Source organism: Hipposideros armiger, unplaced genomic scaffold (genome assembly GCF_001890085.2).
Source record: "Hipposideros armiger isolate ML-2016 unplaced genomic scaffold, ASM189008v1 scaffold_175, whole genome shotgun sequence".
Taxonomy (NCBI): domain Eukaryota; kingdom Metazoa; phylum Chordata; class Mammalia; order Chiroptera; family Hipposideridae; genus Hipposideros; species Hipposideros armiger.
In genome coordinates, this window is record NW_017731525.1 from 3,217,160 (window position 1) to 3,232,766 (window position 15,607).

At 43.7% G+C, this 15,607-nt stretch overlaps 1 protein-coding gene across 2 annotated transcripts in view; it reads left to right on the forward strand.

Moving 5' to 3' along the window:
• The first annotated feature begins 1,926 nt into the window (after positions 1-1,926).
• The window catches only part of CDS1 (CDP-diacylglycerol synthase 1), a 50,646-nt gene continuing 36,965 nt past the window's right edge, over positions 1,927-15,607 (forward strand). Inside the window, exon 1 of one of the 2 annotated variants that reach the window (XM_019652154.1) lies at positions 1,927-2,561. In XM_019652154.1, coding sequence (XP_019507699.1) covers positions 2,445-2,561 — 117 coding nt within the window. In that variant the 5' untranslated portion in view covers positions 1,927-2,444. Of the gene's footprint in view, positions 2,562-4,738; positions 4,780-15,607 lie in introns of those variants that run through there. The other variant, XM_019652155.1, reaches the window with a different exon arrangement.

Sequence of the window (15,607 nt, forward strand, 5' to 3'; positions counted from 1 at the left end):
CAAGGGTTTGGCCTGTCTGGATGAATAAACTGTGGTTCCTGTTGTCTGGGCTCAGTGTAATCACTCAAAGAGTGGCAATAACTATAATGAAGAAGACAAAAAGAAATTACTATCTCAGCTGAAATACAGGAAGTAGGCAGAGCTTAAGGAAGGGTGAGGTAAAGTCGTAAACCACTCTATTTTGTCAGTCTCTGCACTGGTCCCATTTTTCCTGGGTCAGGGAATTCTATTTCTTCTGTCATGCACGTATGTTCTCTATTGTTCCCTCCTGTTACTTCTCTCACTATCTTTTTTTCTCCTGTAGCAAAGGGAGAAAAGTCAAAGGAGCTATTGGGTTGACTAGGGGAAGGAGATGGAGGAAACCATGCTCGCATCTTGCTATGCTAGGTCCTCTTGAGGTATGGGTAAAAGGAAGGGTTGGATTCTGATAAAGTGAGGCTTTCATTGCAGAGTCATGTGTAAGATGGAGGGGACCACAGAGGCCATTTTCCTTACTACCCGTTTTACAGCTGGGGACATGGAGGCTTAATGACTTATCCAAGGCTACACAGGCAATTATTGGCATCAGTGGGACAAAAACTCAGACTTAATGTCAACGAAGGTTTGAATGGACCAGTGGAGCACTTCTAATGCTCCTTTTTGCAGAGGGAGCCAGAGATGGAAACTACTACTGCCTTTAGCAGCCTCCTCAACCTTATGTTCTTGACAATGAGGCAGTCCTTAATTTCTGGCTCTCCAAAGAAATGGAGAACAACTGATTAACCTAGTCACCCCACAGTCTTCTGTTCCTTAAGGAAAAGCACTCAACAATAATCATCACTCAAAGGACTTATTTTCATATCTTTTATAATTTTTGTTGCTCTTTCCACAAGACTGACCCATTTCTTTATATCCTTTTGAAAATGTGGCTACCCAATCTGAACCTAGAGCTTTGAAGATTTGTTTGATGAACTAAAATTTCTTTGTGCTGTGCTTTTTAATGCTTTTTACTTTGACTTTGTTTTTACTTGTTATTAAATTTTCTGAAAAACATTACTTATTCTCAATGTGTTAGTAATGACTTGGAGAAATTTATATTGTTGATTTAGTTCTATAAGGGCGGCTTCCTGAACATTGTCCTCTTTGTGTGATGGGCTGTCTCCCTTTTTTTTTTTTTTAACCCTTTCTCGGTTTCTCAGCAATGACCAGGTGGCACATACATGTCAGGAAAACTAATCACCTCCTAACAGGATTTGGAATGAAAGTAAACGCGATGTTGTGCCTTTCCAGTTCCAGCTTTAGCAACCCAAGGTCCATGAATGCTCAGAGATTAGCTGGTTGGCAGTTTGCACCTCACGCCATCTCAGCGTCCGAGTTCTCTCTTCGGACCCCAGGCAGTGAATTTTATGAGATTAAATACTCGAGTATCTCGGAGACAGAGCTTGGGTTTGTGTTTGAAACTGGCCAGACCATCCGGGGACGCCCAGTGAGGCAAACGCATCTCTATTTTCAAGGTGATGACACTGGGCTAGAATGCCGCGAAGTCAACGAGTCCATCCTGCCAGACAAGTTTCTGCTTCTCGACGCCTCCGAACCTCTGACACACGGCAGTGTGTCAAGCTTATGCAGCCGTGGAGTCATTTGAAGGGGTAGTGCTGAGTGCTGTCAATACCTACCAGACGTCTTCCAGCTCTCCCAGTTGTTACGGGGACAAGCTACAAGTTCTCACTCCTCACCTGGGAGGACGCTGCTCGCACCTCCGCCACCTCTCTGCTCGTCTTTTCTTCAGCTCAGGCAGCTCGTACCTTTTTCTCAAGGCTCCCTCCAGTGCGCGCGCAGAGACCAGGGCCGAGCCTTGGGGCGGGCTCGTGACGTCACGCCTCAGCAAGGGAGGCGGGGTTGTGGGAACCGCAGTGTAGCGCAGAGGGGCGGGGCGGGGCGGGGCCTGTGGCGCGTGACCTGGATGCGGGAGGCAGGAATCCGTAGCAAGGTGTAGGGGAGCCCGGACCAGCCGAGCCCAGAGGCGGGGCGGGGAGTGATCAGGCCCAGGCGGCGGGCGCCCAGCGAAGCGCTAAATCGGGTCAAGCTTCCTTCTTTCTTCTCCTCCCACCTGGGCCTCTCCGTGGAGACGCGCACCTGGCAACCGGCAGCCGCGCTCCGCCGCGTCCCCGCCTTCTCCGTTTGGGCCGGGCGCCCAGAGCCTGACCCGCACGCACCCCGAACCTGTCCCCGGCCCTTGTCGCCTCGGTCGCTGGTGGCGGCCTCGAGCGCTCGCTCGTTGATGCCGTTTTGGGGGTGACCCGGCGCGGCGGCGGCGCCTCCATGGTGGGGACGTGTTAGTGGCCGCGGCACTGCTGGACGTCGAGTGCGCGGCTGCAGGGTGAAGGGCAGCCAGCCGGAGAGACCCCGCGCGCAGTTCGGGTTTCGGGGCGCTGGAGGCAGCCAGGGCGGCGCGGAAGCGCGAGATGTTGGAGCTGAGACACCGGGGAGGCAGCCCCAGCCCCGGGGGAGCGGTGGCGGCTCCACCCCGCGAGGGAGAGGCGGCTGGCGGCGATCACGAAACCGAGAGCACTAGTGACAAAGTAAGTAGAGCCGCGAGAGGCGCACGTCCCGGCTGGGTCCAGGTTTGGGCCGGGACACCTGGGAGCATGGGTGGGGCCCACGGAATGCAGGTGAAGCTGTCGGCTGCTCGCTGCACCTTCCTCCCGGCCTGGCGTTATTTCCTCCTTCCTCGAGTGGGTTCGAAAACCCGGACCTCAGTGATGCTGCTTTTCCCAGGATGGCCGCGGCCGCGGCCGGGATAGCTGGAGGATTCCACTTGACTACCGTTTATTTTCTTCCCATTCCAGTTTCTCTCCCTCTTCGGGCTCTGGGGCTGACCTGGCACCTTAGGAGCTAGCTGCTGCTGCCTCACGCCTCTTGTCTGCAGAGGAGCAAAGTTAGAAAGGACTAAACTTATGACAAGCACCTTCGCTTCCAGCATGTCATTGGATCCTGACGCTGGAGGCTTGCCTTCGCGCGCTCCCCCATCAGCACTTTCGTTTCCTCTGGCCTTTTTCAGTGTGCTAGATTGTGGAGGTTTGAGTGTATCATGCACATGACACAGTTATAATCCTGCTTCGTTTGAGTCCTTCGCAGACCTTGCTCTTCTACCAGTAGATCTCATTTGACCTGACAGGTTAATTCATGAGCACTTTTATCTCCCATTCCTATGGATTGCCCTGGCTTCACATTAAAGAATACGTAGATGTAACACCACTATTCTGTGTAAAGGTGGAAAAAGATTCAGCGTTAGGCCAATTCAGTAATGCAGTGGTTGCAAGAAGGAATTTTAGAAAACAATGCAGCTTTCTGACCTTTTAGACTGGCTGGTTTAGGTAATTGGACCAGAGAATACATTGATTTATAAAATCTTCTGTTAATAAAATTCCATTTTATTTTAGAAGCTCAAAGCACTTCAGCTGTTTCTTTAAGAAGCCTTCTTTTTGGGAAGCAGGTATTCCATTTTGAATTACAGGAGTGAAGTGGGTTGGCCAAGGTCAAGTCAGTGGCCCTTTGGAACTAGAACTGGTTTCCTGATTGCCTTTCTTCTGGGTTGTACTGTTGCTGAGAGACTCACTGGCAGTTCTGATTTGGGGAGGGTTCCACCTGGAACTTGATGTTGATGAACTTGGTATCATCTTAAGTTACAAAGCCCTGGTGAGAACGTATCATACGATATAATAATAAATTTAACAGTGATTTTAGGAATGAAACTTTAGAATTAGTAAGATGACACCTTCTTTACTTTTTTCTACCTTTGATAGCAAGTGAACTAAAATGAGAGTCTGTGATAGAACATATGTGTCAAGGAATTACACAAAATATAACAGGTTCCAGCAACTGAAGGTTGAAATTACAAAGCTAGTAACAGTGGGCTGAGAATAGTCTTTGTGAAAACTGCCTTGGAAACTAGACCAAAAATAGAATTAATTAGGTTGGGATTTGTTTTGTTTTAGCACTTGTATAGTTTAGAATCAAGGAAATAACAGCTTCCCATGTGAACTTCCTTAACGAGAAGAAACTAACAAGCTTTTAATAAAAGAAAACATGTTCGGGAAGCCATGCATAAAATAACTTTTGAATTAATTTAATTTCTTAACACCCTAATGTATTTAACATGGAAACTATTTCTGTGGTTTGATTTGACTAAATTAGAACTGTCATCTTTAGCTATCTGTGACTGGGTTACCTCACTGTGTGTTTATTTATTTATTTATAACCGCTGCCCTGTTGGTTTTCATTAACACATACCCAGCTGTATTTTGTTTTCTGAGAGTAGATGTTGCCATATGTAACCTGTTAAGATTTCTTAGGATGAGCATTTTCAAACCATGTCTAAAATGTTGCTGTACTTTTAGAGTTTATCACAAGGAACTCTTGACTTGGCAAGCTTTGAGACATTGAACTCTATCCTCTGACTGTCCTTTCTTATCAGGGTGTATATTTGAATGCACCTGTATTTCCAGGTCAAGGGCTATTTTAAAATCAGTTTGCACATCGGAGAATGGTTAATAATTGGTCTATTTAAACTCTTCAAGTGCCTTCTCTGTTCAAGTTGCGGTAAAGGCAAAACTCTTGGGGAATTAGTGACAGAAGTGGAGGAGGTGTTCCACTTGCAGAGTAATACTTGAGAGATGACAGGACCACCCTCTCAAGGAACCCCCAGGAGACATATGCGTTAGTTATATTATTAGAAGTCTGAACAAGGCATAGTTGGACTCTTCATGGAGACAACAGGAAAAGCTTTATAAAGAGGAGGTGAGGGCTGAGCTTGGAATTGAAAGGTTTCTGGGGACTCACCAGGTGGACAAGTGTTGGAGAAGGGCATTCTAGGCAAAGGGACCTGAGATTAGTTTGGTAATCCGGGAGCATAATAAACTGCATGTTTGGGACATGGGGTGGGAGCCTGAGAGACTTGTGAAGGAAGGTAGGCTTTATTCCATAGACTTTGGAAAGTCACTGGAAAGTGTTTGCAAAGGCATAAGCTTATGACTGTAGCAGCAGCCTGGAGAAAGTGTTGGAAGGGGGAGAGAGCTGCCACAAAGAATTCAGGTAGGAGCATGTTGTAAATGCTATAAATAAAAAGTGATGACAGCTTAAAGTGGGTCTGGTAGGGGCAGGGGAGTAGGGGTTGAGAGAGGATGTATATTTTAGATAATAGTAATGGGACCTAGACTAGGGTGATCAAAGACTAATAAGTCTGCTAGGAGACACGTTTTCATTCATAACTTAACAGTGTTTTAGGAAAGAGGCAAAAATTATTGCTCAGTTTTGCAGGTTAGGAGTGAGCATGGGTGAGTTGGTTTGGACAGGGTGTGTCATTCTCTAAAATAGAGAGGTGGCTCAAGGTGGTGATGAAAACGGGAATGAAAGGTCAGGTCTGGAAATATCAACTTTTGAGAAGGATAGGGAGGGGCGAGAACTGAAAACAGCCTTGGGAAGTGCCTAGGGTGGGAGATACAGGAAAGGAACCAAGATAATGAGGTCCTGGGTGCTAGAAGAGGAGGGATTGCTTAGAGGATATCATCAATAGTATTATATTTAGGAATAAGGGTGAGGCATAGAGTGCAGGTTAGCAGAAGATCTTAGTAGAAACCAGATTTTACAAAAGGTTGAGGAATGTGAAAGGTGAAATATTATAGGTAGTTATTTTCAGGAAGTGCCAGCAGTGAAAGGCAATACAGGATGTAGCAGCTAGAGAGGACTGGAGGATCAAGTGAAATTTTCCTTTTTCAAGGGAGGGGAGATAGGCATTTGTGTGAAAGAAGTCAAGTGGGAGTGAAAGATGCTGATGAGAAGGGGCAGGCCCCAGAAAAAAGAAAGCAAAGGAGTGGAGGGCTGATGCAGAAACATTTTGAAAAGCAGAAGAGGGAAGATCAAAGTGTCTGATGCTTTCAATTTTCTCAGTTAAAGTAGGGTCTCAGAACCATAGAGTTTCAAGGGATCTTAGAAAACAGTGTAGTTCAACCCAATCTCTCTCTCTCTCTCTCTCTCTCTCTCTCTCTCTCTCTCTCTCTCGCTCGCTCGCTCGCTCTCGCTCTTATATTATACTATATATTAAACTTAACTCTGGAGTGTGGTTGTTATTGCCCTAAATGAGCAATAGAGCAAGTGGCAAAGCTGGAACTTGAACTCATCTCTGATAGGACACCTTTGGAATGTTATTTTAGTGTGTGTAATATGAAATGATCAAGAAGCAACTAATGGAATTAATCAAACTCAGTCAGTGAAGTTTCAGTTGAACTAAAATAACACAGATTTGTTTTGTACCAAATTCACATAGTTCTTAACTCAGTAGCAGTAATAGTCATAACAGTTGATGCTTGTATAATGAGTTAGGGTTCACAGAGCACTTATACATTTTACTTTATTTGCTCCTCATAACAACTATGTTAGGGATAGCCCCCATTTAATAGCTGAATAGGAAAGGCACTGGGAGTGATTTTGGCCTGGGAATACCAGGTCAAGGACAACAAAGGAGTGAGGGAGTCTGTGAGGCCAGGATTGAAGTGGCTGACCATGAGATCTGGTGGGCAGGGAAGTGGACTGAAGCCCAAGTGGGTTATTGAAGCTCTGAATGGGTTGAGAGAGTCTGAGCAATTGCAAGTGTTAACCTAACTCAAGGGGTTCTTTTTGCTGGCATGCATCAAAGCCAAAGGAGGCCGAATAGGAGTTTGCAGCAAAGAAAGTAAAGGTTTATTTAAGGAAATGGCACCAAGCCCGGAGACACAGGTGAGCTAGCGCTCAAAGACATGGCTCCCCAGTGGTGTGTGTGTTACAGATTCAATAGGGCAAAATCACAAGACACCGTGGGTTAGGGGTTCTGGGTCATCTTGGGAGCTGATTGGTCAAAGGTGAAGTAAGGATAATGAATCATTTCCTCAGGTGTTGCGGACTGCTCTGAGGTCTTTTCTGGAGTCCCTCTCTTCAGTCTCATGGGAAAGTAGCCAGGGGTTGTTCTACCCTAGGGCTCGGGAACTGAAACCTAACTTAGGGTCAAGCTGTTATCTTTAGCCTGCAGAGGTTCAGACTGACCGTGTGACCATTAGTCAGGTCTGGGCTACTGTCTTCTGCCTTCGGGGGGTTGAAGGGTTGCTTGCTGATTATGGGGGAAAGAGGTCTCTGAAGGGTATATAGGAGAGGGGGATATGATTTCTAGAGCTAGGATTTAAAACCAAATTTAATCAAAGTCCTAAGGACCCTTGGTTTCACAAGTGAAGCTAAGACCCGGTTTACTGGGGTTTACTGGACCAGAAATGGGAGAAAGGGGGGTGCACATGGAAGTTGTGGCCAATAAAGGGAGCACACCTGTAAGTGTCCCTGATGGGCTTGTTACGTGGGGCTGTGGCTTTGGTACAGATTTTGGTTTGTGACGTTGAGAGTGAAAGAATCTGGAGGTCAGTTAATTTCAGTCCTTCCCCATTTGAGATGTGTGTAGTCTCTTTCATAAATACTCTTCTATTTCTTAAGTGAACTTAATTTAGGAACTTGTGTTCCCATAAATTCTTTATTTTGGCACATTTTTAATATGAGTTTCTTGGTGCCACCTGTAGGTATAATAAACATTTTCTATATTGTTTCATCTAAATCGAGGCCATTAATAAAATACTAATATGAGGGCCGGCCAAATGGCTCAGTTGGTTAAGAGCTCACTCAAGAGTGTGAGCTCTGAGCAACAGGGTCACCGGTTCGATTCACGGCCCAAGCTGAGCTGCCACTGAGCTGCCAACAGGTGGCAGGATGGCTCAGCTAAATAAATAAATAAATAAATACTAATATTTATATCTAGACTTCTAGAATACAATTTTGGGTGAAAATTCTTCAATTGTTGATCAGTTGTTAGTATTACCACCTAAGAAATTGTCCATGATTCTTTTGTCATTTGCAGCATATTCATTTTATTTAGTGACACTTTTTGAACGCTAACTCCCCAGATATCACCAACCAACCAGCTGGTAAGACAGAGCTGAGTTTATGGCTTCTTGCTGTGAGGGAGATCACCACCTGGACAGAACTTTGGCAGTCTTGACGGGGGCAAGACAGGGTTGGATTTTATTGAGATTTGGAAGTTTGGTTTAAGGGTGGGGGGTGGAGGGGTGGGTAAACATCAGAGTGTAACAGTTTGGGATTGGTGGCAATAGCCAGGCTAGGATTTTGAGTTTTAGGAGTGTGGATGGAAGAGGGGCCACATATTAACCTGACAAGATCAGGAGACTGAAAATAACCACATAAGGTGGCGTGAGCATAAAAAAATTTCATAACTGAGTGGGCCATGGCGGGAAGTCACATCTTTAGCTTCCGTCATAGTTACATAGTCTGTGCCTTTTCAGTGGGCCTGTCTGTTGTCTTTTTGCACCTAAGATAACATCTTTGGAATGTCAATAACCCTTTCTCCAGACCAGAGCTAGAAACTGCAAAATTCCTCATTATTATGCTTGTCTCCTGATTACCATCTCTATGTGCTACACAACGAGAATTGCTAACTATATCCTCCACCCACCTATGTAAAAGAAGTACCTGTCTCTCCAATTTACTTTTATCCAATCCCAGAGGTTTCCCGCTTTGCTTTCTCCCACCCCCTTTAATCTATCACCAGTGGATTTCATGTAACCCTCCTTCTTTGATTCTATGTATAAAATAAGCTGCAAACCACCATTTCACGGAGCCTTTTCTAAATCCCTTGAGATTTTGCTTCCTGGCAGTTGTCATCAGTTTGATGAAATAAACTCTTATAACTTTTCTCTTAGGCTGGATGTTTTTTGTGGACAGGAGAAAACTTGTTTGTTGATGCTTTCTATTGAAGAGTTGATGTGTCTTTCACCAATTCTTGCCATGAACAATGAACTCCAGAGCAACTCTCCAGGAGTAGTCAAGCTATGCTAATGAGACAGTCGAATTCTAAAGTCATGTTAATGTAGGCAGTAAACTAGGTGGGGTTGAGGTTGGTGTTTTTTGTGTTTTTTTTTTTTTTTTAGCTGAGCCATCCTGCCACCTGTTGGCAGCTCAGCGGTTGCTCAGCTCAGGCTGTGAATGGAACCGGCGACCCTGTTGCTCAGAGCTCACACTCTTGAGCGAGTTCTTAACCAACTGAGCCACTTGGCCGGCCCCGAGGTGGTTTCTTTAAAGTATGTTTCATAGTATACTTGAAACTTCTAAAGAATATCCTGGTGTTAACACATGGGTTTTTATTTACTGTTTGTGATCTTGACTTTAATCAGTTTATTTTTTTAGTATTTTGAGAAATTTTACCATAGAATGTCATCAGTTATATCAAGTTTTGGTTGCAGTGGACATTTTGATGCAAATAATATTTTGTTTGTCATAAATATACTAGAGAGGAGTGGAACACTTTATTTTTTTATTTTTTATTTTTTAAAGATTTTATTGGGGAATTGGGGGAAGAAACAGCATTGGGGAATTGGGAAAGGGGAACAGACAAGTTGCTGTCCTTTTGTTCTTCAGTCTAGTTGTGGAGGATGTTGCTTCACTGGCCCAAGTTGGCACCATCATTGCCCTCTTCCTGGGCGAGGCAGATCAGTCTCCAGCTTCTGGACGGCCGCTCACAGCAGCTGCTGGCCGCTCACGCTGGCTGCTGGCTACACATGGTAGCTTATGGCAACCCACTGCCACAGGGGCTGCAGCCTACGCTGTCGCCGGTGACTCACGGCAGCCCAGCTCCAGGTTGAGCTGTTGTTCAGCATCTTAGCTGTAGAGGGCAGTGTCACTGGCCCTCATATGTGGGATCCGAACCGGGGCCCTCTGGCTTCCCAAGCCAGCTCTTAACCAACGCGCCACTCGGCCGGCCCTGGAACACTTTAAAATAGTTACTGTACTCCAAAAAATTATCTCGTAAAGAAAAATTATAACATATATATGTATATAGTATTGACGAGAAAACATCCAGCCTAAGAGAAAGCTTATAAGAGTATTTGAGCCAAACTGGCGACAATTGCCGGGAAGCAAAATCTCAACGGACTGAGAAAATGCTCTGGAAAATAGTGGTTTGCAGTTTGTTTTATTCGTAGAATCAAAGGAGGAGGGTTACATAAAATCCATTGGTGATACATTAAGGGGTGGGAGAAAGCAGAGCGGAGTAATCTCTGGGATTGGATAAAAGTAAATTGGAGAGACAGGTACTTCATTTACATAGGTGAGTGCAGGACAGTAACAGTTTGTTTTTTACAGCACATAGGTGGGAATCAGGAGACAAGAATAATAATAAGGGATTCTGTAGTTTCCTTCTCTGGTCCAGAAAAAGAGATTACTGACATTCCAAGGATGTTATCTTAGATGCAAAAAGACAACAGACAGGTCCATTTAAGGTAGAGATTGACCTTTGTCAAGGAAGCTACAGACTAAAGATGTGACTTCCCACCATGGCCACTGTAGTTAGGAATTTTTATGTTCACTCCATCCTATTGGTTATTTACAGTCTCTTGAACTTGTCAGGTTTAACCTGTGGCCCCTTTTTCATCCACAATAATATGATTATTCTTTGTTTTTATGTTTATACTTATTTATGTGTATGCTTTTTTGTAAAACAGACTTTTCACATGTTTTTTCAATACGGAGGTTTTGTGTGTTTGTTTTCCTTTATTCTGTTTGGGGATATCTTTAAAAAATACAGGTTTTAATTCAGTGTAAGGAAAATAGGTCATTTAAGAATTTACAGACGTATTTCATGACGCTTGGCTTGCTTTTGTGTATACAGTAAATGCTTGTTGGATGCCTATTATATTTGCAGTTCTGATTGAATGTCACCTTGTAGCTCTTTGTACCTTTGAGAAAAGGGGTGAGGCCAGGATTTGTTTGTTGCTCAACAACTAATAGAGGAATGTATTAACATCTTGGATTGTGGACTTTAACTGCATGGTGTTATTAAAAAAAATTTTTTTTAACTTCCACGGCTAAAAGACTTTTTAAAAGAAAGGGTTTATTAGGCCATAGCTAGCAAAAAAGACCAGCCTTGGGCCATGAAGTCTAAACCACAAGCAGCATGGCTAGATAGGAAAGAAAACATTTTGTACAGCAGTTCTCAATCTGTGGGTCATGACCCCTTTGGGGGTCGAACGACCCTTTCACAGGGGTCGCCTAAGACCATCAGAAAACAAAAAGATATTTACATTATGATTCATAACAGTAGCACAATTACAGTTATAGAGTAGCAAACGAAAATAATTTTACGGTTGGGGCTCACCACAACATGAGGAACTGTATTAAGGGGTCACGCGCGGCATTAGGAAGGTTGAGAACTGCTGGTAGGAGTTTGCAAGTGTTTTTATATATCAAGTAGGGAGGAGGAAGAAAGAAAGAAGTAAGCCTCTGAAAGAATTGACAAGAGCTGTATACAAGGAGTGGGGGAGGTGAAGTGGGGCCAGCTCTAGGATAGGCTCAGAGTCTGTATAAAGAAATGTCCACTCCTGTGGATTGCCTGGGCAGCAGTCCTGAAAGCGCACATGTAAACAGCAAGGGGAGGCTCTTGCAGTTCCATGGTACCTGACTAAAATAACCTGTGGAAATAGCCACCTGGAAATTAATCCTAAATTCTGACACATATACAAGAATGTGAGCCATCTTTTCAGAGCAGGCTAACTTCTGTCTCTTTCACTCTCTGGCCATTGTAATTTTAATTTAGAACATCTCAGAATTTTCTCCTTGTCAATGGAATAAAGATAATAAAGCAATTTATAGTTTGCAAAATACTCACAGGTGCACAATACCAATTTGAGTTTCTTTTGCAATTGTGTAGACAAGGGAAATAGACTTAGTTTGCACCTGAGAAAACTAAGGTGTGAAAACCTAAATTCCTTTTCCAAGGTCACACACAGTATTTGGAGCTGGGATTTACCCTAAATTTTCTGACAACAGTAAAGTAAAGGAGAAATTAGGTATGTTGTCCTAAATTTATGAAGTTAATTAGAGTATTTACTTGGGAACTTTTTTTTACTGTTACTACTTTGTGTGATGCTTGAACAATTTTGGCTTTTCTGAATTTGACCAGAAAGTTGAAAACCCTTAATTCTGAGATTTCAGGTGCCTGAATTTGAATCAAACAAAATTGTTTCTAGTATTCCCTTGCTTATTTTATGATCGATTAGGAATCATTAGTTTTTATTTTATAGCTGTCCACATTTTGACTCATTTAGCTGGGAGATGTCTCAGAATCTATTTAATGAGAATGACGTCATGTTTTGAACGGACTGCAGAAAAGCAGAGGAACTAATTTCATAATGACTGATGGGTTGTTGATCATCCCTAAGGTATGCCAAGTTTAGAAATCTTTCTTTTGAGTTGTTGGAAAAGTCATGATGTATTTTTTCTATGTTTTTCATTGCAAAAATGAGTCATGACTTTTCCAACAACCCAATAAATGTTTACTCATTTGCTTATCCACAAGTAGAGGTCAAAGTTATTTTTCATCTCGTGTCATCAGATGTTTGTTTGCTTAAGACTTTGTCAGCACTATCAAGAATCAATATTTTAAGCTTTCTTTTAAATATAAAATTGGAGTGCACAGGAATGGAGAAACAAGTGTCCAGTCCAGTGTGAGGCGCTTGTCCCTATGGAAATTTAAAGCTGGTTTTTGCAGACTTGGTGGCTAGGAAAGCAGTATGGCTTTTGGGCATCCTGGCTATGCTTGCAATTCTCTTTATTTGCCAGGACTCATGGCCAGCTTTTCAATACCTTTATGTAAGGCTGGTGACCAAGGCAATCTGACTTCATCATCAGCTGGTCCAGGTGGGGCCAAACACCTTAGCAGTAAGATTGGGCTCAGTGTCACCTTTCTGTTCTGGGCAGGTTACCTCAAAACCAGTGTGGTGCTGTGGGGCAGCAAGTGTTTATTAAGCCTATCTGAGTATTTTACCTTGAAATACAAAAAATCAGATCTGAAAAACACTATTAGACTCACATCTCTTTCTCAGGGTTTTAGTTTTTATTTTCTTTTTACCCCTTTCCTGTGTTTGTAGGTGAACTGTTTCTGGGTTGAAGCTCTGAACAACTCTGGGATATCACCCATGTACAGGTCAGTGTAGATGGTACCCCTGGAATTTTGCACGTGGTAATACTACTTACAATAATTTATATTGCTATTAATAAATATGGAATCAGTAAAAAAGGGTCATGATACAAGGAACCCCTGAAGCACCTAGGTCATCACAGCTTGAATTTTATTCTCAACATTTCCTTCTCAAAAAAAAAAAACCAGACAAACATTTCCTTCTCTCTCTTGATAGGTTTACAATATTTGTATCCCCAGACAGTATCTTGTTTAGCTTTGAATTCTTCCTGAGCTTTTTATTATAAAAGATTTTAACAACAACATAGAAAAGTAAAAAGGCTTGTACAATGATCATCAGTACAACCAGCACTTAGATTGAACAACTATGAAGAATTTCCCAAAATTTTTTTTATCTTGACATATATGTATATGCAAGTGGTTGGTGAACCATTTGAAAAAAGTTGTAGAACTCATGGCCCTTCACTGCCAATATTAAATTATGCTTCTAAAGACATTCTCCTGCAAAACCACAATGCCACTATCATATCTAAAAAAATGAACAGTAATGTTCTTATCTATAAACAACCCACCTTCTGATTTTCTCAGTTGCTGCCAAAATGTCTATTGGAAATTCCCCCCCATTCCGTCCCCCCAAACCAAGATCCAGTGAAGGTTCACACATTGCGGTTTCATCATTCTTAGTTCATAGACTTATTTTTCCCTCTGAATGGGGGCAAGGCAGAGGAGCTCTAAGTATTATTACTCTTAGCCCTGAAAAAGTGATGTACCTATTGAAAGCTTAGCACTAATAAGATCTCAGAGAAATGGCAAATCTGTGATGACAGTAATATTTCACAATTGAATAAAACTCCAATTCCAAGTTCTTTGGTATTATCTCATGGATTTTGCCTTCAAGGATCTTTCTTCCTAATTTGGAATGTCACACTTAGATATATGAAATCATAAGACAGTGCAATTTTCTTTCTTTCTTTCTTTCTTTCTTTCTTTTTTTTTTAAGATTTTATTGGGGGAGGGAACAGCGTTGGGGAATAGGGGAAGGGGAACAGACAAGTTGCTGTCCTTATGTTCTTCAGTCTAGTTGTGGAGGACGTCGCTTCAGTGGCCCATATTGGTATTGTGATCATTGAGCTCTTCCCGGGTGAGGCAGATCGGTCACTGGCCACTGGATGGCTGCTCACGGCGGCTCTTGGCAGCTCACGCCGGCTGCCAGCCACTCATGGTAGCTTTAGGGCAGCCCCACTGCAGCTTACGCCGTCACCAGCTCCAGGTTGAGCTGTTGTTCACCATCTTAGCTGTAGAGGGCAGCATCACTGGCCCGCATGTGGGATCTGAACCCGGGCCCTGCTGCTCAGAGCTGGCGTCCCAAGCCAGCTCTTAACCAATGCGCCACTCGGCCGGCCCGCGAGAGTGCAATTTTCATGTGTAACAGAATTGAGTGTTGCTGGGGAAAGATCAGAAGGAGCCCCATGTTTAGCAAAATCTTAAAACAGGCCTTAAAAGCAGATGGGATTTGAATATTGCAGATAGCATTTTAGGATTGGCAAAAAGTCATAAGAGCCACAGTATGGCAAATTGAGAGAATTGACCTGATTCCATTCGGGGATAGAGAAATGACTGGTCATCACTCATGCAGGATCACCGAGCTCCTGGATGCCGGCGTGACCATGGTGGGCGACACTCCCGTTGGGGAGCTGGAAACCTACACGCGTCATGTCAACTGTGGCAGAGACAGGCTGCTTGAGAGGCTTGCAGGAGCTGCGCAAACCGGGATGAGGGGCTGTGAATTTAGTTTCCGATTGCTGCTGTGGCAAATCACCCAACGTACTATCTTAACAATTCTGAAGGTTGCAAGTCCGAAATGGGCCTCACTGGGCTAAAATCAAGATTTAGGCAGGGCCGTGCTCCTTCTGCAGGCTTTAGGGGGAAATCTGTTCCCCTGCATTTTCTAGCTTCCAGAGGCTGCCCGCATGCTTTGGCTCATGGCCCCTTCCTTCCTCTGTCTTCAAAACCAGCATCATTCGCACCCCTGCTTCTGTCATCATATCTCTGACTGTGACTCTCTTGTCTTCTCTTTCACTTTGAAGGACCCTTGGGTCCTTAAACTAACCTGGTTAATACAGCATATAACCTTCCCATCTCAAGGTCAGTTGATTAGCAAACTTAATTCCATGTTACTTTAATTCTCCCTTGCATTGTGACATAACATATCCACAGATTCCCTGATTAAGACATGGGCATCTTTTTGCGGGGAGAGGGGACTTATTCTGCTTATGACAGACTCCTTGAAGAAAGGTTTTTCTTGAAGTGATATCCAAGTTGACCTTAAGGACAAATGCTAGTCCACAAAGCCAGGCTCCAAGGAGGGAGTATTACAAAGAACAAACCGTGAAGAGGTTAAGACTGTTCTCTCTGGGCAGTGTAGAAAGCTCAGTTGTGCAGAGCAGGAAGGGGCAGGGTGGGCATGGCGAGAGCCCTGGTTGGAGAGTGAGAGGAGGTTGGATCTGAGCAGTGCGAAGCCCTTGGAAGACTGTAAATGGATGACTGAGTCATCAGGCTTGCCGTGTA